This window comes from Miniopterus natalensis, chromosome 8 (genome assembly GCF_054644295.1).
Source record: "Miniopterus natalensis isolate mMinNat1 chromosome 8, mMinNat1.hap1, whole genome shotgun sequence".
Classification (NCBI taxonomy): Eukaryota; Metazoa; Chordata; class Mammalia; order Chiroptera; family Miniopteridae; genus Miniopterus; species Miniopterus natalensis.
This window is the reverse complement of record NC_142088.1, coordinates 30642585-30664124: the sequence shown is the minus strand read 5'-3', so window position 1 is coordinate 30664124 and position 21540 is coordinate 30642585. Positions and strand designations below refer to the sequence as shown.

Sequence of the window (21540 nt, the reverse complement as noted above, 5' to 3'; positions counted from 1 at the left end):
TTGACTTTGGGTGTTGGGCATAGAATGCAATATATAGATCTTGTTTCATAGAAGTGTTCACTTGAAACCTATATGATCTTATTAACCAACATCACCCCAATAAATTTAATTTAAAAAATTTAAAAATACAATTACATAAATTCAGAATGTCTTGAAATTATATATAGAAAAATCAGACACATTGCTTGAGGAAGACTCTTGAGTGTGATATAGATATAAGGACCACAGAACAAAATTTCCAAGGTCTGAAGTTTCAAAGAAGTCTCTTAATTATTTAGTTAATGAGATGCTTACCTAGACTTACTTGATTGTATCAAATTAATACACTGATCATTTTTTAAGTTTAATGAGAAAAGTAAAAGTTGAAAACCAGAACGTTATAAATAACCTAATCTAACAGACATGGTTTTGTAAAAATACCAAGATAAAATGATGAATTGTTTTATTGCTCAATGTCATACTAAGACCATCCAAATACTGTCACTTACAGGATTGCCACGTGAGCCAGGAGGGCCAACTAAACCTCGAGGACCAGGTTCACCCTAGAAAGCAGATTTCAAGTGGTTATTGTTCAAAACAGTAGCAAGACATAATATAGCTGAAGGATGTTGGGCACTGTATATAGGGCAGATAATGGGGAAAACTATGAGATGATCTAGCCCAACTAGCATATTCTATAAAAGAAAACATTAAAGAGAAAGAGCCTGCATCCAGACACCATGATTCTGAGTCCACAAAATAATTTATAACATTACCTTTTCCCCAGTGGGACCTGCAGGACCTGGAGGACCCAAGGGACCTGGAAGACCCTGTCAATAAACAGAACATAGGATATTGAAGGAAAGAATGCAGGTAAACTTCCATGTTTAAACAAGTAAGAGGGGACTGTTTTGTTATAATGTGGCTGCTTTTGCAAAACATTACATATAATAAATAATATAATCTGTATATTCTCAAGGTTTTTCTATCTAGGCTAGAAAATTTCCATTGAATTTTCTCCACAGTTTCAATCTCTTTCATCCAACTCAACTCATCCAACTATAACACTGTCTTCAAACATTAGTTCTAAATTAATGCTATTCTTTACCAGCATCTCCCTGTTTCTTAGCCTATTTAATTTTGCTAATACCTATTTGAAATTTGAGTATAGACTAAAAAGGGACTTTTCTTCTTTTGTACAGAATACTGTTTTCTTAAATTATGACACACTAATAAAATATCACTCTTTTTATTTCAAAAAAGTGAAGTTGTGTTAAAGCATGCAATTTTCTACATTCTCCTGATATGTAAAGACATGCTTCTATCCAGCTACACTAAGATGAAAGGGTTCTTTTGCTCAGTGCATAGGGGAGCTACCACATGGTCACACTATTTCAACTCCTACACTATATTGCAGTTCTTTCTAAAACAAGTTTTCTCTTTGATATATGTGTATTGCCTCTTCATGTGAGCCCAAATATTCTTTTATAATTTAATTTCTGTATGTATTATTGAAGGAGATTAAGGAACAAAAATAAGTTTTCAATTTCATATTTTTGACAAGAACATGAGAAAACTATAATATTAAATTATCTGGAGCTATAATGGAACAATATTCTTCCAATAAATTACATAATATACTTCCTTAAAGGATTTGATGAAATATAAAGAATAAATTTACAGACTTTTTTCATACAAAGAAAACGTGTCATTCATTTTTTTTCTTTTATTATGAGATTATAGCAAATACTCTGCTTTTCCCTTAAAAAAAAAAAATTGCCTTCACTAAAAATAAAGCATTCATTGCTAAAGTCTCAATCCTATCACATTGCATTTTCAAAGTAGTTCTTAAGAACAATAACTATGCATGTCAGATTTTCCCTTATAACTGTCAATGCATCACTCCTTCAAATAGCACTGCACTACATACTATGCATAGCATACCATTCATAACAAAAAATACAAACAATATACCAGATTTGCTTAGACTATTTTTAAAATATTAAATCAAATATTAGGTTTAATTAAAAGGCAAGAAACATTTCATGTCCATAATTTGCTACACTAAGTGATTAGCTTTTCAGGAAAAAAAAGAGGATAATTACCAATAAGGCTAAAACTTTTCTGTACATTTTCTAATAAAAAATTAATATAATATGTTGGGGCCTGGAGGGATTGAACAAAAAAAGAGAGAGAGAGAGAAAGAACTCATGGACATGGATAACAGTGTAATGATTGCTTGGGTGGGGTGGAAGTAGAAGAGGGAATAGGGGGCTAAATGGTGACAAAAAATAAAATAAAAATTACATTAACCATAAAAAAGCTAAGATAATTAATATATTAAGTGGTTCATCATGCAGAATCAATATATTAACAGTGGCTTAGTATGTTGCCTTTTTTTAAATATACAACTGCTATTGCCAGAACACAACAGGACAACCAAGAACAAACAATGTCATACTGAAATAGAAGTTTTTTTATCAGATATCATGAACTTTCCAGGAAATGGTGAATGTCTGAGCGACTGCAACTACCTGCTCTTACATAAAAGAATCATTTATGTCTGAAGATATATTTTCAATCTGACTGTCTGATTTTCTTAGAGTTGCAAGTGCATTCTATTTTTTAAGACCTAAAACTTGTTAGATGTCAATTTCTGACATGACATGAAACAATGCTTTGGGATCAACCATCATTCTTTCCATTTCACTTATTCAGCCTCCTTATTGATGAAAGCATTAATGATGATTCATCGTGCAGTTTTCTCACCCCTAACATCCAGTATATTGAGAAACATTTATCACAACTTTGATTACTCTACAAAACTCTACTTGCCTGAACTGGAATGAGGTCTAGAACAGCACATTAGATCAGCTGTTTAATAGAAATAAACATTGCCTTTGAAATAAAAAGATGATAAAGAAAGATTTTTAAAAGAGGGCCCCACCGCTTAAAGCAGTGATCTCTCACAGATCTCTCAACAGCGACTTTACTTTTTGGCTGCCCTAATTCAAGGTAAGCAAAATGAGTATGCATGGTTAATCAGCATCATAGCTCAGATTTCATCATTCTCCAAATCCTGACCACCATGGAAACATTATAAATTTTATTTTGGAAAGTTCAGGCAAATTCATATGATGATGATAATGTTGATTTTTAGGCCAGCAGGAAAACGAATGATTTCACTTACTCTTGCTCCATCATTTCCAGCTGTGCCTTCAGCACCTTTCTCTCCTATGCCACCCTGGGAAAACACAAAACACCATTTATTCATTTGTTGTCTTTTTCTCACACTTGCATAGAAGCTTCATGAACAGAGATGGATCTCTTATGCTCATAGCTGTATGCCCTTGAGCCTAGAGCAATGCCTGGCACTGTACAGTCTCTCAATAAATATATATTTAAAAAATGAATGAATGACTTGTGACTCGAGATGGTAGGAGTAAAAGTCTGCCCAGAAAATCATTATCAGTCGAAAATGTAAATGAATGAACTGAAAAACACACACACTTACTCTGTCACCTTTGGGGCCAGGAGTTCCTGCAATTCCTCTTTCTCCAGGCATGCCTTGAAGACCTGGTGGGCCTGTATCTCCAGGGGTGCCAGTTGGTCCTGGACTGCCCTAAAACAAACCAACAATAAGTTCACCTAAATATTCAAATTGAATTATATGGATTTACCATTTTGGTAGGTCAAAATAGAATCTCAGAGATTTCATATGGTTTAACCTAGTGCTTGTATTTTTCATTTGGAAAAATTGCCTTCAAGTTCATTAAAAAAAAAAAATCAGACCTGCCGCTTTGATTATTGGTTTATGTTTTCAACTTTTCTCTTTGGGGAAATTAACTACTGATTCAAATAAAAATGATAGAGCTTCCTTTTTTTCTTTTCTTTTCTTTTTTTTTGGTAACATCATGGGATTCTAATAAAGAAAGAAGGTATTACATTTAGAGAGTATTTCATTCTCTCTGTAATAAACCGATGATATTAAGCTGATTGTCAGTGATTAAGTTGAGGCAGATCTTATGCAATCACTCTGGACCTTAAAGATTTGATAAGGATCTAATGTTGCAGAATCATGAAAAATTCTACTTCAAATGTTTGGACTGAAACTGGCTACACTGTCTTCTACCAATGTTAAAATGGCACCCTAAAAAGAAACGGTACTGATTTTTGCCTTAGGATGTATTGTATGTTAGATTTCAAAAACAACATACTTTCATGTATTTTGTAAGCAGAACTGTGGAATTCAAGACAAGAAAAAATGGAGCCTATGATTAGAAATACCTCCTCATAAATTATGCAATTTTCTATTTCTTGTTTCTGTTTATTAATGGAAGTCATTAATCAAATTTATATAATTAAATTTATATATAAATGGGTCTGTATATGAGAATGTACCACTAAGTGTACTAAACCATAAATCCCATCACAAAAGTGAGACTCCTTTTTAGCTGACTCATTAGTACCAAGGAAAAGCCTAGTAGGTGCACATTAAATATTTGTTGAAGAAGAAAATTATATAATCAAATAACTTACAAACATAAGAGAAATAAATTCTAGTACCACCATGTATTTATTGAGCAGTAATTTTAGAACATTTTCAATACCGAACTCACTACCATACTTACCTTTGGACCATCAGGACCATGTCCTCCAGCCATTCCCTTCTCGCCAGGGAGTCCGGTTGTTCCTGGCTCTCCTCTTTCCCCTGGATTTCCCCGTTCTCCCTAGAACCACATTGGAATGTTAAACAATCTCAGTGCTTGATCTACAAATGGGTTAAAAATACTCCTGAAAATCTGAAAAAAGGCTTCTCCTCGAGAAAAAATTTAGAAATGAACAACTACTGAAGCTCAATTTTCTAATTTAGTGATAAAAAAAGAAACTTGAAGTAAGGATATACTAGTTTCACAGCACATAATATTTCTTATAAGACTGATTTTCATCAAGTAGAAGAATTTTAATGCTAAAATAAAGCCCACTTTAAGATAAAAGGTGCTTTTTTAAAATGGAAGCCTGGAAGCCAAATTAGTAATGAAGGAGAAAACACTTACTCTAGGTCCCAATGGGCCAACTGCTCCAGGGTCTCCAGGAACTCCCTATAAAATACATTTTTTTTAAAAAAAAAAAAAGGAAGAAAACCTTTAAGCTTAACTTTATTTATTTATTAGAAATCTTTCCAAATCAAAAAATTAATTTCTTTTAATGTACTATTGGGAGTCTGACTAAGCTCAAAATATTGAAGAAAGAAAAGTGTATATACTTTTACAAAAGAGTGGACATCACATCTATTGGATGGAAATATTTTTCCAGAAAAATTTATATTATAACTGAATATTTGATTTTTGGCAATGAATACATGCAAAATATTATCTCACAAAGACAATGCATTAGTTTTTTTAAGGGATAAAATAATATATATGCTAAAAGCCTTTTATTTCCTAATGAAATGTGACAAACTTTTAATAGAGAAAAGTAAAATTAAAAGCAATGAAATACTGATCTTTTAAATAGAACCAATTCGACTTAATTTAGTAAATATTTCTTGAACATATAATATGGGAAACACTCTACTAGGAATTGTGGGTTCAAACTAGTGCAGCCATGATGACATTAAACATTTGATCTTAACTAATGAAAAGTTTATCATTTAAAACTTTTTTCTTTGATAAAGATAATCACTATATCAAGTAGGCCTCTGTTCTTATCCCTTAAAATTATTGTCTTCATTGAGGTGTGATCTTCCTAAAACCCAAATCTAATAGTATTACTCCCTACTCAAAAACCCTTCATTAGCTTCCCATTATCTAATAATAAGAACAAATAGGACTCAAATTAAGACTCTCCATAATCTGACCCCAATTCACTCCAGCCTCATCTTCACCCTCGAGTTGTACTCCACATTCCTGACTTACAGAAGTTTTTTCACTGCCCTAATTTGATCAGCAAGCCTTTGAACTTACTGTTCCATTTCCTAGTGCACTTTTTTACCTTTCCTCCTCCCCGGTTTCCATCATTCATTCTTCAGATCTCGTAAAAAATGTTATTTTGTCCAGGAAACTTTTCCTAAACCCTCAAATCTGAATTATTAGCATATTCTATGTTTTCATATACACAGTGCCTCCCCAACCATAGCATTCAGAACTATTCTGTCTTCCTACACTCTCTGTCTCTTACTATAATATAAGGGCAAGGTTCATGTCCACCTTTTTCAACTGGTGAAGGCCAAGGTTTAGTAGAGCTAAGCACACAGATTTCAGCAAATATTTGTTGAATGGTGGAATGAATGAACCATTCAAAAAAAAAAAAAATTAAATAAATCTAGTATTCATAAAATGACAGAAATAAAATAGTATCTGTTCATAACAGCTTGCAGAGTCTCCAGTAAAACTCTATAGCATGATTAAGATATATTATTAAGAACACAGTTTGGGGAAGCATATGATCTGGGTTCAAATCACATCAGCTATGTGACCTAATATCTGTGCACCCCTTTTCTCTCAATCCATTTATCCCCAGTAAAAAGGGACAATAATAGTATCCAGTACATATGGTTGTTTTGAGGGTTAAAAAAGATAATATATGTAAATTGAACCAGAATAGAGCCTCACACATAATAAGTGATATTAAGAACCAGTGATTTTTAGTATTGCTATTCTTCTTATTTTAAAACTTACCTGATCACCAGGCTTTCCACCTTCCCCAGGAGGTCCTGGGGGACCAGGAAGCCCCTAAAACAAAAGCAAGAAAATAAAATTGTGACTCTATAAAAGTTTAATAGGCCACCAGTGTTAAGAGTTTACCTCTTGCAATTCATAAAGCCTCCACAACTATATTTGCAAGCAAAAGATATTGTTCAAACACAAGTTAAGCAAACTTACATCTTATAACAACAGAAGCTAGTTTATTGGTTTAGATCTTCATTAGCACATCACTTAGCAAACTTAAGAAGAACATAACAGGAGATTCTTCATATCTGTAGATTTTTAATGACTCTGCAAACCATATATTAGGCTACTAAAATACTACTGAAAGTCAGCCCCGAAAGGTTTTTTTTCCAAATTATGATTATCTATACTACTAAATAATCTATCATATATTTAGATAAATCATGAAAATTTGTTCAGCAAAATCTTTGTACCAATAAAATTAGATAAGCCTTAAAATAGTTAAATAAACCTTGTTGAGATATGAAGAACATTTTGTGATTTTTAATTTGTTAATAGCTTTGGCTTTTAATCAGTTTTTTTTCAGGGGAAGTCTGTTCTTTTTCTTTGAACAAAAATGTTTGATTTTATTCAAAAATCTATCCTATTTACTAAAAGGGGGATGACTTTGAAAATTATAGAATTTCACATCATTTTATCATATCTTTTTATATTTTAAAAAGCATGGTAGTTAGTGGAAAAAGAAATGAAAAACTGAATTAGTGCATACCTGAAAGCCAGTGGGGCCTGGAGGGCCCTGCTCTCCTCTCTCACCAGCTAGACCCTAAGTCATGAAGGAAAGGAAATCATGAAAACCAAGAGCCAGATCTATTTGCCTGCTTCCTGTCTACATGAACCACTAGAAGTATTTCCATTTCTTTGTGTTTCTTTCAATCACATGTTTTTTACTTTAGCCAGGTGATAAAAACTAGTATTAAAAGTCATCTAATGTATTGTTTGAAGTCCCTGCTAGTGAGAAAATATCTTCTAAAGCCATCAAAGAGACTAATGACATGTGTTTATTTTTTGATCCAAACATAAAATGTCTGGAGCCAACCATAAAATTATGGGGAAATTGGATGAATTGGAGATGGAAAAATTTATTACTTTCATATATCTAATCTAAAATGATAATATTTTCATTGCAGTTTATTTCTAAGTGTCATAAAAAGTATTAATCAAACCTTCAAAACTAGAATAACTAAAGAAAACAAATCTAACATTTTCATTCATTTGGCATTTTAAACAAATAAAATGCCAAAATATTTCTGATAAACACTTAATTGTACAATGCTAGGATGAAAATATACCTCAAAGAATATTATTCCTCTTTAGTCCCTCAAAAGAAATCCAGCTTAAATAAATGTCTATATAACATAATTAGAATAAGATAGGTAATATTCAGTATGTTTATATTTTAAACAAAATACAGTATTAAATGTTAATCAAACACTATTTTCCTTAGTTGACATATTTTTCAACAGTGACAATAAAGACAATGATGTAGCTTTTGCCATCAGCCTGTTATAGAAGTTTAAAATGAACAGACCAATCATTCTATTTAAAAAGGCAGAAGATGCCAGCACAGGAATCAAAAGAAAAGATATAGCCCAGCCGGGTGTGGCTCAGCGGTTGACCGTCGACCTAGGATCCAGGCAATCAGGGTTCGATTTCCGGTCAGGGCACATGCCCGGGTTGCGGGCTCGATCAATGACTCTCTCATCATTGATGTTTCTCTCTCTCTCTCCCTCTCCTTTCCTCTCTCTGAAGTCAATAAAGATATATTTTAAAAAAAGAAAAAAAGAAAAGATATAGCTGAAATTCTTCTATCTGCACTTTTTATTTACTTCCCCCCAAAATTATCATATGTAAAGTCTTGGACAAACATCAGTGAAAATGCAATATGAACATATTTTTGCTAAAAGATCACATACCGGGGGGCCCACAGGTCCAGAAGGGCCAACTTCACCATCTTTTCCAGGAGCTCCCTAGTAACACACAGAGATAACTTGTGAGATGAGGGCCATGAGAACTTGGATTTTATTTTTTTTCTTTAGCAGAAAATGTATATAGTTACCCTCTGTCCAGGGACACCAGCATTTCCTGCTTCTCCAGGTTTTCCAGGATCACCCTAAAGAATAAATAGAACAACTTTAAATTTCAATCAATTTGTTAAAAACATGCCTGTTCCAGGTGAGAATTATGATGAGATGATAAACATATTGTGCACTGTACTCACACTGCTACCTTTGGGGCCTGGAAGCCCCATAGTCCCAGGCTGTCCTCGGATTCCTATGGAGCCTGGAGGACCTGGTCGGCCATCCTCCCCTGGAGCACCCTACAAAATTGACAGGAGCCATGTAAGTTTTATACAGGTTCTTTCCAAATATCACATTACCCAAATTGTTATTTGCCTTTGCTTACTATAAAACTTAATATGTTTTAAGTTATCTGACATTTTTATCCTAGTAAATTAAAACAGTTGAGTATCTAAAAAAACCCAAAAACTGTTGAAGTATTTTGACAATTTAGAACAGAGATTTTATTCTTACTCTATACACAAGCCTCATCTTCAAGTCTCCTTACATTCTCATATGAATCTTTTTCCCTTCTTTTTTTACCTTGGTTTGTGGTAATGAAAACTCAGGGCCTCTATTTCACATTTGCAGTATAAGAGAGTGGCCCAGAATATATAAGACATCAAAATTTATACCTACTTATCTTTTAAATGTATCAAATTGGAAGGAACATCAAGAAATAAGAATGTTGCTAATAGACAAATTTCATCAATATTAAAAATACATCGTTTCAACTTTTTCACTGACGATGTCAGGGAAGAAATTTTAACCTCAAATATTTATTTCAATAAAATGTGATCAATTTTTGGTCAATTTGAAACTATGCAGATCCTAACTATTTGCTTTCAAGGGGCAAGACCTTTTAAATATATAACCATGATCAGCATCCACATGATCAAAAACATTAACCTCAAGTAAGTTGCATGTCTATTGAAAAATATTAATGGTCATGGACGTTGGTTTAAACTACTTACCAAAGGTCCAAGTTTTCCTTCAGGACCCTGAACACCAGGATTTCCTGTCAGACCCTGAAAATTAAAGTAACTGTCAGTTTGTAGCAATTGAAGATCCTAAAAATAAAATTATCATTGTATTCAGAGGATGAGGTTCCACTTTGCAACAGCCACTCTCAGCAACCTTAGGTTCTTCTAGACAAACTCACAGGACCATCAAGGGCCTCACCCAGCTGGCCTCAGAAGGATGCAGGACAGACAACACAGCAGGCCAACGTGGCAGCACCAGGTGGGACTCTTCTGTGGGAAAGTCCTCACAACACAGTCTCCAGGGGCACCCCGAAATGGACAGGCCAGATGTGCGAGAGTGAGTCTACATGGTGGGTCTGGGATCCACCGTGGCTTAGCCATCTCAGGCAGCCACCATTTGTAGCAGGACCTCTGACAGTATACTGGCCCCAGTGAAGTGAATGCCCAGGGTCAAGTCACCCAAAATCAGGAAAGCCAAAGCCATGCTCCCACCATGTTTTTGTAATTCATTCATGGCCCTCCCGGTCCAAACGCAGTCTAAAACCAGGAGTCATTTTTGCTATAAGCAGTGCTGACTGGCCATTCAGCTGGCATTCCACCTTTAGCAGATATTCAGGGAAGAGCATCTAAGCAAAGATGAACTCAGTGCCAGTTTCTCATGTAGAAGGAGAAAGGGCTATAGCAGACTTTTACTCATAGATATAATGCTGGGTTCAAGATGAAGAATTTAGGTTGAGTCAAATGTATCTTTTCATCCAACTTTTTGTATAATCCCTTTCTCTTTAAGGGGCACTATTGACAACTGTATATAAGGGCAATTTCAAAGTTGAAATAAATGTTCAAATGATACTTTGTTAAAATGAAATTTATCAGAAATTCTCTCCGTCAAGGGAAACAAGTTATTTATTATCAAGTAAAAAATATAAAAATTGACAAACAGGACTTTTTTTCATGTAAAGTAGTAAAATTATTAATGCATATCCCTTTGAAAAAGGAAGACTAGAAATTATTGTGTTTTCTATACATGATAAAAATAACAAACCAGTATTTAAAAAATAATGAATCAGGTCAAAACCATAAAAAAAAAGAAAAAAAGAAATGTTTTAAGTTGTGAAAGTGAGCTAAATTTTAAAAATGAAAGAAGAAAAAAAACCACACCAAAAAACCCTTCAATGAATTCTCAGGAGCATATCTCCTGGGTTTATGTACCAAAAACTTGCTGTGTTCTTACCCGAGCACCTGGAAGTCCTGGTTCACCCGGACGTCCTGGATCCCCCTGACCTCCTTTAGGTCCTGAAGACCCTACAGGACCTCTCTCTCCTTGAGCCCCCTGTTCCAAAGCAAAGCAGAACATGTCAGAAAAAGAGTACAGGGAAATAAAAGTAAGCATATATAAAATTCTTATTTTACAAATCAAATAATTAACATAACATACAAATAGTTTGTCATAGTAGTTACAAAGACCTCTTTGCAAACAATGTCACTTCACATTTTTTCCTAATTTGGATTCCTTGTAGAATAGTGGTTTTTCATCATTATCTAATAAAAGCTGTGTTTAGAGACTCACTCTAATAATTTAGATATGGGGGGAAGAAACAGAATTTTGAAAGAGTCTAAATTTCTAGATAAAAAAAAAATTACATGTCAACTAAAGAAAAGGTCTGTGACCTTTTCTTCTCAGGAATTTCCCTGACTAGTCTGAAAACAAACTCCCATATACTTCCAACCATCGTCACCCTCAACCCCCCTAGACCTCTACAATGCAGATGTTGCACAAGAGGGATTTGGCATTAGGCCTGACATCTGTGTCAAAAACTCTTCTGGATCTGGACCCACATGGGCCACGGCCAAATCACAACACTAGACAATGGTATCTTTTGGAGCACCACAAGTGTGAACATTGATGAAGTAAGCTCACCTTTGGTCCAGGTAGACCATCAGAGCCTGGAAAACCACGATTGCCAGGAGCACCCTAAAAATGACCAAAATTTGATTCTTAATAGTTGTTGCTGTTTTTGTAATACATAATGATTGGATAATTTTTATTTTAAGTACTGCAAGGTTTTAGAAACTGTGATGGAGCCAATATGGCAATAGAGATGCATAAGAAAAAAACCTGACTATACAGAAATAAATCTTAAATTTTAAAAGAATATATAAGTACCGAGCCAAAGTTATGCAAATCAAGAAGTATTCTAACAATTCATTGTAAAGTCAAACATAAACTGACATATGGATTTGAGAGACAAAGGAATGGCACCATCTACCACAATCAAAATGTCAATGATGTCTTGTAAGTGAAGCCCTTTGCATTCTCTGAAGTTCTATACAAATATAAGGTGATATCATTGTTGTTCCTTTCAGGCCTGTTTCATTGTACTCTGGTCACAGCAACCTCTCCTAAACTTTAAAATCACCAAGCCCTTTCTGGCCTCCCCACTTTGCTTTTGCTGTTTTCTCTGCTGAAAAATGTTCTTCCTCCCAAGTTCTGCTAGCTCATTCTCATCTTCAAATCTCAGCTAAAAGGCCATCTTCTCAGAGAATCCTGTTTCCTAACCACCTAATCTAATGTCATACTACAGTCATATACTCAAAGTTACTCTTTACCACATCACCCTGTTATTTCCTAAGTGTATATGGCATTTATTAAAATCTGTAATTATATTTTTATTTCCCTATTGACTTGTTTATTACTACCCTCCCCACTATACTAAACTATTGTTTACTAGCGCCCACATGAGGGCCAGGACCATAGCCTGCTTGTTCACTGATGTATCCCAAGCACCAATATAACAAATTGGCATAGTGCAATTGTTCAGTCAATATTAGTTGAATTGATTACTTGAATGAATGAATAAACAATGATTAGTTGGTCCCTTTAATTCACAGATTACCATACTGAACTGTGCACTGCACCTGCAAGCATTTCTCTTAACTGCTCTGGTTTTCCTTACTATCCCCAAGCTTATTCCCCTATAACTATAAGAACTTATATTATTATTCAAATGTTACCCTTTCTCCCACTGGCCCTGGAGGACCAACTGTTCCTGGATCACCTCGGGGACCTCTTTTGCCTTCTTCACCAGGTGGGCCTATTGGACCCTGAATACCATGTGGCCCCTATTAAAAACAGAATGGTTACTAGAAAAAGCCATTCAACAAGTGAGTTATATACCAAAGATTCATTTAATAAAGTCTGTCATAAATTTTAACTATATTAAATAGTTAGGCTATTCCCATCCAAGGGGATTATAATTCTCATAGTTACTATTTTAAACACTTAAGCATTTTGAGCTACTTCTAGACAATATATATATTCTTCTTATCATTTATAAAAATGAAGCCTTACTGGTTCCCCTTTTGGGCCAGCTTCTCCTTTGAAACCTGGAACTCCTGGGTCACCCTGAAATAAAAATGTCTTTAGTTGTAAGAACCAGGATATTTAGCCAGTCCCACCTGCTTTAATCAACTACAGTAAGTGGGCCTTTAGAACTGTCTGGAGCTGTCAGTACTGAATAAGAGCACGATGTAATCACTTTTAAATTTTGAAGATCTTACAGAATGTGTGTGAATTTTTATAAATTCAATATAATTTGGTAGCAGTTTGTTTTACAGTAGCCTTCACAAGATTTATTTTTTAATAATGATTTTATTATGCAAACTAGACTAATTATAATTATTTAGTTATCAAATTATTCCAATTTGACAATTAAAATTTTAACTAAACATTGACAACTTTTACAGAAAACCTACTTAGGGTTTATTTTAGAAAATAGACTTGATCATCAGAATCAAAATAATTTTATATTTACGTTCTATCTATTTAGAGTTTAACAACTTCAAATAGGGCATTTCATCTATGACTCCAAAGGGTTTTAGGGTTTTGCTCTGTTCAGGGTTTTCTGTATGTGGGTCTTCAAATACCAATTGCAGCTTAAGTGCTAGGAACCAGATTGCCAAATTGAGAACATAATAAAAATGAAATGTGAAATATCAGCAACACACGTTTTAATAAATCCATCACTAGCACTGAAGAATTTATCAGCATAACCAAACTACTTAAAACAGAGTCCAAAATATTTGTTTTAAGTAGTACTAGAAAAAAAGTTTTAATTTTTATATATCAAGCTAAAACATATGTAAGCACAAGTTTTCAATCTGTTTATTTCTTATGGGTTCATCATAATGTTTTTCCTAGAAAATAATTTCTACAAAATATGGAAACTCATTAAATATAACAATATGCTGAAATCTCTACTCAAGTACCATATGATCTCACTTATATGAGGAATCTAATAAACAAAATTAACAAACAAAATAGAAACAGACTCATAGATACAGAGGACTGACAACTGTCAGAGGGGAGGGGAGTTGAGGGGCTGGGTGAAAAAGGTGAAGGGATTAGGCAAAAAACAACGACTCACAGACACAGACAGCAGTGTGGTGATTACCAGAGGGAAAGGGGGCTGAGGAAGATAGGAGGGGGTAAAGGGGGATAAATGGTGATGGGAAGAGTGGTGCACACACAATACAATGTACAGGTGGTGTATTATAAAACTGTTCACCTGAAACCTATATAATTGTATTAACCAATGTCACTCCAATAAATTTAAAAAAAAAATAAAATTAAAAAAGGAATAATTCTCAAAAACAGCTGTTGAATCCATTTTTAGTCAAAACATCATTATAAATCCCCATTAAACCTCCACATTTCCCCACACTGGCGTGCTAATGTTTCTATAATGTTTATTATTCAACTGCTCATGAAATTCTACGAGGTGAACCATGAAGCTATGACCTTACTATTTTAAGTAAAAGAACACGACAATAATGTTCCACTTTGAATTTAAACATCAAAACTGCATGTTAACATTTGCTTTTACTTTATAAAGATTCCTATCTTCATTTGCCTCATTCAGATAAGTTACATTATCTACCTTTCAATTGCATCTCATTAAATGTTATTTCTCTTGGGGATCTTAGTTCAGTTATACTAGTGGATAACAGTTGTTTTAAAGGACGTTACCGGTTGGCCTCGAATTCCTGGAAGTCCAGTGCTACCCTGAGGTCCTTGAGATCCAGGGGGCCCTGCCAAGCCAGGAGGGCCAGAGGGACCTGCAGAGCCCTATCAGAAAGCAAGAGTGACACAATGAGCAGAGAGCCGATTAGAAGTCTGTGGCCAATGTCCAAAGCACTGTGTTCATTTGACCTTTATGTAGCCTAGTTGCTTACCGTTGGGCCTTTGGCGCCAGGAGTACCATCAGTTCCCATTGCACCCTAAAAGATACATGAAAGCTTATATTAAGCCATATCTAAGGTGCTATTCTCAGATGTCTACCTATCTTCCAAAAGGAGGCAGAATAAAATTACAAAAAAATATATCAATTACCTTTTTATCATAAAGAATCACTTTTATGATGTTTTCCATAAAATAGACAAAATTTGCACAGTTTACAAGAGAAATGTGATTTTCTCATGAGCTATAAACACTCACTCAAAAATCAAACAGAATATATTAAAAAGATGGCCTTTGTTCTGATGTTATAAACCATGTTCAGCTTTCTCTGATATTTCTTAAATATACTAGAGACTTACAGGAAGGCCTTGAGAACCAACTGGACCTGGTGGCCCAGTTTCACCTCTTTGTCCCTGAGGACCTTCAGGGCCTCGTGCTCCAGTGGGACCTGCTTCTCCCTAGAGGAGTGCAAAGGGAAATGTTAATTTATGAAAAATATAAACATGGAATGATTCAAAGTAGATTACTTATTTGGAGTTTTACATTTTACACCCAATCATCTAAAGGGGTCAAGAGCACAAACTGGGTTAAAGGGGATTTGTGCCTAACCTAGGAATTGTCTCACTTTTCCACCATTTCAGGTGTAATGGTGCCTGCATCATTAAGAGCAGAGCAAAGTGATCAAGGCAACCTGATAGCTACCCTTATTGCAACCAGAGAGTGTGGTCCAGAGAGTAAATAAAATACAAGATGTGTACTTAAGTTTTAATTCAGATAAACAACAACTAATTTTAGTATAAGTTTGTCCCATGAAATATTTGGGATGTATTTATACTAAAATGTATTCTTTATTTAACTGAAATTCAAACTTAACTGGGTTTCTGTATTTTATCCAACAAATTATGTACCTATGTACACCTAATCCTAGAGGGACCTGGCCTTAAATTTTAGAACTAAAATCCTAAACCTTAAGGAGCTCATTTAGTATCAATAAAGCATATTAAATCCCTATTCAATCCTTATTACCCTTCACTGAAATGCAATAAAATGGATGTGGAAGTTTATTCTTCATCCAGAGATCAAGACCCTGGGAGAACCTTACAGGTATTGTAGAACTCTGACCAAAAACAAAAACCCAGGAATTTTATGCTGGGGATAGTGGTAAGAGAAGGAAACAGTTTATAGGAGAAACAGTTTTGCTAGGTGTCTGGCTTTATTAAGCAGTTTTCAGTAGCCAACAGCCAGTACTAGCAAAACCTAGGAGGAGAGGAAAGTATCTAGTGAGCTATTGTATAAATTGTGATTGCTAGTGAAGTCTTAACTAGATGTCTAAGGAGAGGAGAAGCCACTTTCTGCTAAGTCATAGTGCTGGACATTGTGAGTATCCTTTCCTTAATTCTCTAGCCAGAGCTCAGTTTGAGGGTGGATGGTCTTACGGGAAGAAGGAGGGGATTTTGAATATTTTTACCAGGGTACTTAGGGACATTGGGCCTCCATGGCCAGAGCCAGTGGGAGCAGGAGTAGGACTGCAGGGAGCAGAACAGATACAGAGGGGAACGGAAGAAGGTCCCACCTGCCTGAGTTGAGTGAGTTCTCTCTCAGGGAAAGAAGGGACTGGTTAGTGAAAAGATTTAGGACATCATTTTAAAGCAGCCACATCCCTGTGGCACAGAGCTTAAAAATGGAATTAGAGAGAGCGTGAAGAACAATTTGACTTGATGATGCTCACATTTCAAAGAGTATTTGAAATATCAGTACAGACTTCTGTTTTTTTGGTTTGTTTCAAAGTTCAAGTCCAATATGAGTAGCACTACTAACAAGAAGCAGTGACCTATTTTGAGGGCATCCTCTGCATCGAGCACTATGCTAAGGGTTTGCATAGATTATCTCACTTGCTCTTTGACAAAATTCCATGAGAAAACAATATTTAGAGAAGTGAGGTGATGGCCATGGCCACAGTCATTTTTGTACAGCAGAATCTTGTGGGTAAATCCCTTTTTCAAGATGAAGAAAATTATTGCCAGTGGGAAACTGGGTGTGAGTGGTAATCAAATGTATTGTTTAAATTTTTGAAAGTAGTATTCTGAATTTATTCACTAATTTAGCTAATAGAGTCTTAATCTCCTACTGTAATCCTTGAATTTATTATCCCAAGTATTGAGGGAAAGAACAAATGTGATCCACTACAAATATAAATCATCCCAGCAGGATACTTTAATCCATTCCCATGTGGAGTGCCAAAAAGCCTCTCAGGCCATTCCTTTAAATGGTCAGGAGTGAAAGACAGGAGTGGGGGAGCTGGGAGGAGGGCAGGAGTGAAAGCCAGCACTGTATGAGAGAGCAGCCTTTTGACATCCTCTGATTTATTTTAGCCTCCTATTGTTTAGAACGTTCTGCTATTTATTACTGCCAGGCACTGTATCCAAGAACAGAGTTCCAGTTCAGATTTAACTATTATTCTTTGCAGCTGTTACAACTGTCTGGTGTTAGAGTTCTAATGCAATGGATTCTTTGATATTACATTTGTACGATTATAAGTAATTCTCTTTTAATTACATATTACATAATAATCTCATTTTTACATTTTCTTTATTTTTTCCCCTACCATAATGGAAATACCCTAGACTCTTTCCTTAGTTGAGAACAACCTCCACCTTGAGATTCATGTAAATAAGAGCTAAATATATTAATGTTTTACCTTCATCCCAGGATTTCCTGGAAAACCAGAAGAGCCAGGTATCCCAAGAGGACCCTATTAAAAGAAACCAGAAAAATGATCAGACATGTATTTTAATCAATATCTAAATAAGTCATCTTTTAGTCTTTGATAAAATTCTGTAGTTTGATACTTAACATAATAACCCAGTTAGTACTTTAAAATTACAAAAATAATAATGTAATGTTAATATAAGTACCTTCCAACATTGGTATGAAATAGTGCTAAAAGAAATGTCCATTGGTATTAAATAAACATAATAGAATTTCCTAGTCATAGAATAGAAGATTATGTTAGTAACAACCACGTATCATTTAAAACAATTGCTTCTTAAGAGATGTATTTTCTTTGTGTTAACCAATTAATAAAGACACTTTTTTGAAAGTTATGTTTTGTACCAAAATCTAGGACTGTACGTATAAAAATGATACTTAAGAAACATCTGGATATTTTAGAGCTTTTTTTTTTTCAGACTAATAAGAAGCAGGCATTTATCACTATCCTACATTTGGGAAGGCATGCATAGAGTTTAAATGAATGATTTAAAGGCTAGATTTAAAGGATGTGAGCGTAGGAGGAATTCCATTCTAGGTTATCCTGGTTCTTCTAAGAACCATCAGCTTTGAACTCCATCAGTTTTGTGTTTTAAAAAGCCCTTTCTAACTATACTCATTTTGTTTCCTTTTTTTATGAGTAACAAGGAAGAAAAGATCAAAGGGCAAAAATTTTCAAATCCAATTTACTCTCCCAGTAGTTCCCTGAGCTTATCATGTTTTTTCATCTATCCATCCTATGAAACTTGCTCATTTTATATACTCCTCTTTCAAGACTTAGCTTGAAAGACGCTCTTCTTTAAGTCTTCCTTGACATCTTTCTCCAGCTACAGGTGTAGGTATTCTCTCCTCTATGTTCCCAAAACCTCAGGCTGTATTCTGTGTTATAGCAGTTAGCAATGGCAGTATGCTGCAGTATGCGCTGCTATGTCTCGCTTCCTTGATAGGCAAGTCCGTTTTCAGGGATAAGTACTGTGTGCTTATCATCTTTTTATTCCAAATGACTAGGATACAGTAGGTGCCCTGTAAATGTTAATGAATGTAAAAATAGATGAGTGAATGAATGAATGAATGAATGAATGAATGAATGAATGAATGAAAATGAAAATGATCCAACTCACCATTGGTCCAGGTTTCCCAGGCATACCGTGTGCACCTCGTTGCCCCTAATTAGGGGGAAAAGAGAAAAGATTCTACTCTATTTGTGCATAATTCATTTGCTTTATAAAAATTACCATATTACAAATTAAATAATAAATATTATAATTAACTAACAAAAACCTTAACTGGGTTAATAAAAATAAAAATACACATTCACACAACACTGGTGAGGTAGTAATAAACACATCTATCCTTACAGCAATAAGAAAGAAAAAAAATCAAGATTGAAAGAAATGAAACTGATGAAAATCATTCTTTTAACTTGACTATGCCACTTTCTATCAAATTAGCTCAAAGACAATGGAATTTTGAACACCTCAGTCTTCTTAACAGCCATACTAACTCAGAGGAGAAACGTGCTCCTGGTAAAAACAAAAAAATAAATCGCACATGCACACACGAGGAAATTAAGTAGTAGTGAAAGCTGTGAGTGTCTTCCAGATCCTTCTTCAGCACTGAAGTAATCATTCCATCACTGCTCGAAGTGATGAGCTGGTGGCTCACAGTTGTCCCACAGATTGCCCTCAGCTAAAGAAAAGTTAGCTCTCCCAAAGTTATGCCCCTTCCATGGTCAACACAGTGGTACAAGGATTGACCCATTCAAGAGCTGAAGAGCTCACCCCACTCCATAGCTCCCACGGAGCTGAGGACTTATGGGGACCAGGGCCTCTGTTGCAATTTTAACACTATTTAATTTCTCCCTCTGACAAATCTCATTTTTTTTATTCATTTCATCACAAGTATAGTATCTGGAAGCACTCCCCAATACATTTCCTGTACACAAGTCTGCTTTGTTGCTATTTTCTGGGAAGCCAGACTTAAGACTTCAATACCACTAGTGCCAGAAGTAGAAAAAGAAGGTAGACTCTAAAATGGAGTTTTTAAGCTGAATTCCTCACTGGTGATAGATGGGGTATGGATCACTCCTGGCATGCTAGGGTGATGCAGTAGTAAATATTTCCTCCAGTAGTGAACTGAGATAGGCCACCAGTGTAAGGGAATGGGCTATGGGTACAATAGCTCAAGCATTTGAGAAGTTTTAGGCAAAAGAGCAATTATAAAGTTGATGGAATTTTGTGGGTCTTGTTGAGTGAGTCCAGCAAATGAAGCGCTGATGGTGATTAATCATCAATATAAGACTCTGGCAGCATTGAAAAATATTGTTATTTTCTACAACCAGAGGAGGGTGGGGAACTGAAGATCAAACTCAAGACTTAATGATAAAGGTTTAAAAGTTCTTGAGAAGGTTGAATTCTAAAACAAGTAGAGTCTCCTATGCTATGATGAGAGACCTTGATTGAAAGGATTGGGACCTTGGTTTTTGGCATTAGAAATCTTAAGAACTTCAAAATCTCTGATACTCTGAAGCCCATGGTCCTGTAGAAGGGCCCATTCCCACTATTAACAGCTTATACTTATTCCTTGCTTACAAAAGCCTCTACTTTTATCAGACAACACATGCCACCACCACCACCTGCCCCTACCCCTCCAGCCACCAGACCAATCACTAGCATAAAGGCACAAAATGGGATTGAGGAAGTGCTGTTTCTGATTAAAGAGGGAAGAGACCATACACCAAAAGGAGCTACAAATTCTACATATCATGTATAGGCAGGTTCTAAAAGAGAATGTATGGCACTAGGTCCTAAAGGTGCTGGATCAAGAGGGACACAATATAAAGCTGGAGGATTTTAATGATATGGGAGCACTCTTCCATGATACACAAAAACTCCTTCAAAAAGACCCTGGGAGATGGTATTAACATGGGAGATGGTTCTTACAAACCTGAAAAGAGCAATGGCCCATACTAAGTGAGTTAGAAATGCTGTCACTGCCTTGGCAGATGGTAAAAGAAAGCACAGAGAAGTGAATACTAGATTGGACTACTATGTAAGACTGGATAAGGCAACAACTGACTGTATTCCACAATATTCTCTACATTTCTAGAAGACACTCTGTTTACCAAAGTGATAAGGAATGACCTAGTGATAGGATCTCACTTCTCCCAAACCAAGGCCCTGACTTTGGTACCATTGAGAAGCTCACAGGTGGTTGTCTTCTGTGGGGTAAACAGTAGGGGATGCTATTGACTCTGAGATTCCTAATACTAATGGTAATGATGGGTCAAAATAATAGAGGCCTTAATTGTCAAAAGCAAGGAGGGTGCAATGTAATGGATTGCAAATCTGAAATATTAGCAAGTATAGCCTGACCTTCAGAGAGCTGTGAAGAGAATTAATAGAATACGCCCCCCACCTAGGTTTGAGGTACATGGACAGACAGCAAGGGTATTTTTCAATCTGTACATTTAAAATAGATCAAAGGCAGATGATCAGGAGACTCATTTCTTTAAAAGGATACATTCATAGTAGCTACCTTTTAAGATTGTGATGAACATAAAGTAAAGATGTTTGAAAGTGATTAGTGTATAATAAGCGCTTGATAAATGTTATCTATTATTATGATATTATTATTCCAAAATTTATGTTTTTCCATGGATTATATTCCATGCTGCTATATGTTTTCATTGTTTTCTTAATTTCTGTATTAAAATAAGTAGGTAACAACTGTAATGTGCTATGTCAGATGTTAACATTAAGAGAAGCGAGGTGGAGAGTACAAGG

The 21540-nt window shown here is 35.2% G+C and overlaps 1 protein-coding gene across 1 annotated transcript in view; it reads right to left on the bottom strand.

Annotated features, from left to right (window-relative positions):
• The window catches only part of COL5A2 (collagen type V alpha 2 chain), a gene marked incomplete at its 5' end in the record, with an annotated part of 65116 nt that overhangs the window by 18931 nt on the left and 24645 nt on the right, over positions 1 to 21540 (bottom strand). The window contains 21 exons of the mRNA XM_016214209.2: positions 489 to 542; positions 756 to 809; positions 3170 to 3223; positions 3494 to 3601; positions 4611 to 4709; positions 5037 to 5081; positions 6660 to 6713; positions 7420 to 7473; positions 8624 to 8677; positions 8767 to 8820; positions 8929 to 9027; positions 9742 to 9795; positions 10982 to 11080; positions 11669 to 11722; positions 12763 to 12870; positions 13100 to 13153; positions 14777 to 14875; positions 14983 to 15027; positions 15346 to 15444; positions 17685 to 17738; positions 18877 to 18921. Of these exons, the coding sequence (XP_016069695.2) occupies positions 489 to 542; positions 756 to 809; positions 3170 to 3223; positions 3494 to 3601; positions 4611 to 4709; positions 5037 to 5081; positions 6660 to 6713; positions 7420 to 7473; positions 8624 to 8677; positions 8767 to 8820; positions 8929 to 9027; positions 9742 to 9795; positions 10982 to 11080; positions 11669 to 11722; positions 12763 to 12870; positions 13100 to 13153; positions 14777 to 14875; positions 14983 to 15027; positions 15346 to 15444; positions 17685 to 17738; positions 18877 to 18921 (1440 nt within the window). The remainder of the gene's footprint in view (positions 1 to 488; positions 543 to 755; positions 810 to 3169; positions 3224 to 3493; positions 3602 to 4610; positions 4710 to 5036; positions 5082 to 6659; positions 6714 to 7419; positions 7474 to 8623; positions 8678 to 8766; positions 8821 to 8928; positions 9028 to 9741; positions 9796 to 10981; positions 11081 to 11668; positions 11723 to 12762; positions 12871 to 13099; positions 13154 to 14776; positions 14876 to 14982; positions 15028 to 15345; positions 15445 to 17684; positions 17739 to 18876; positions 18922 to 21540) is intronic.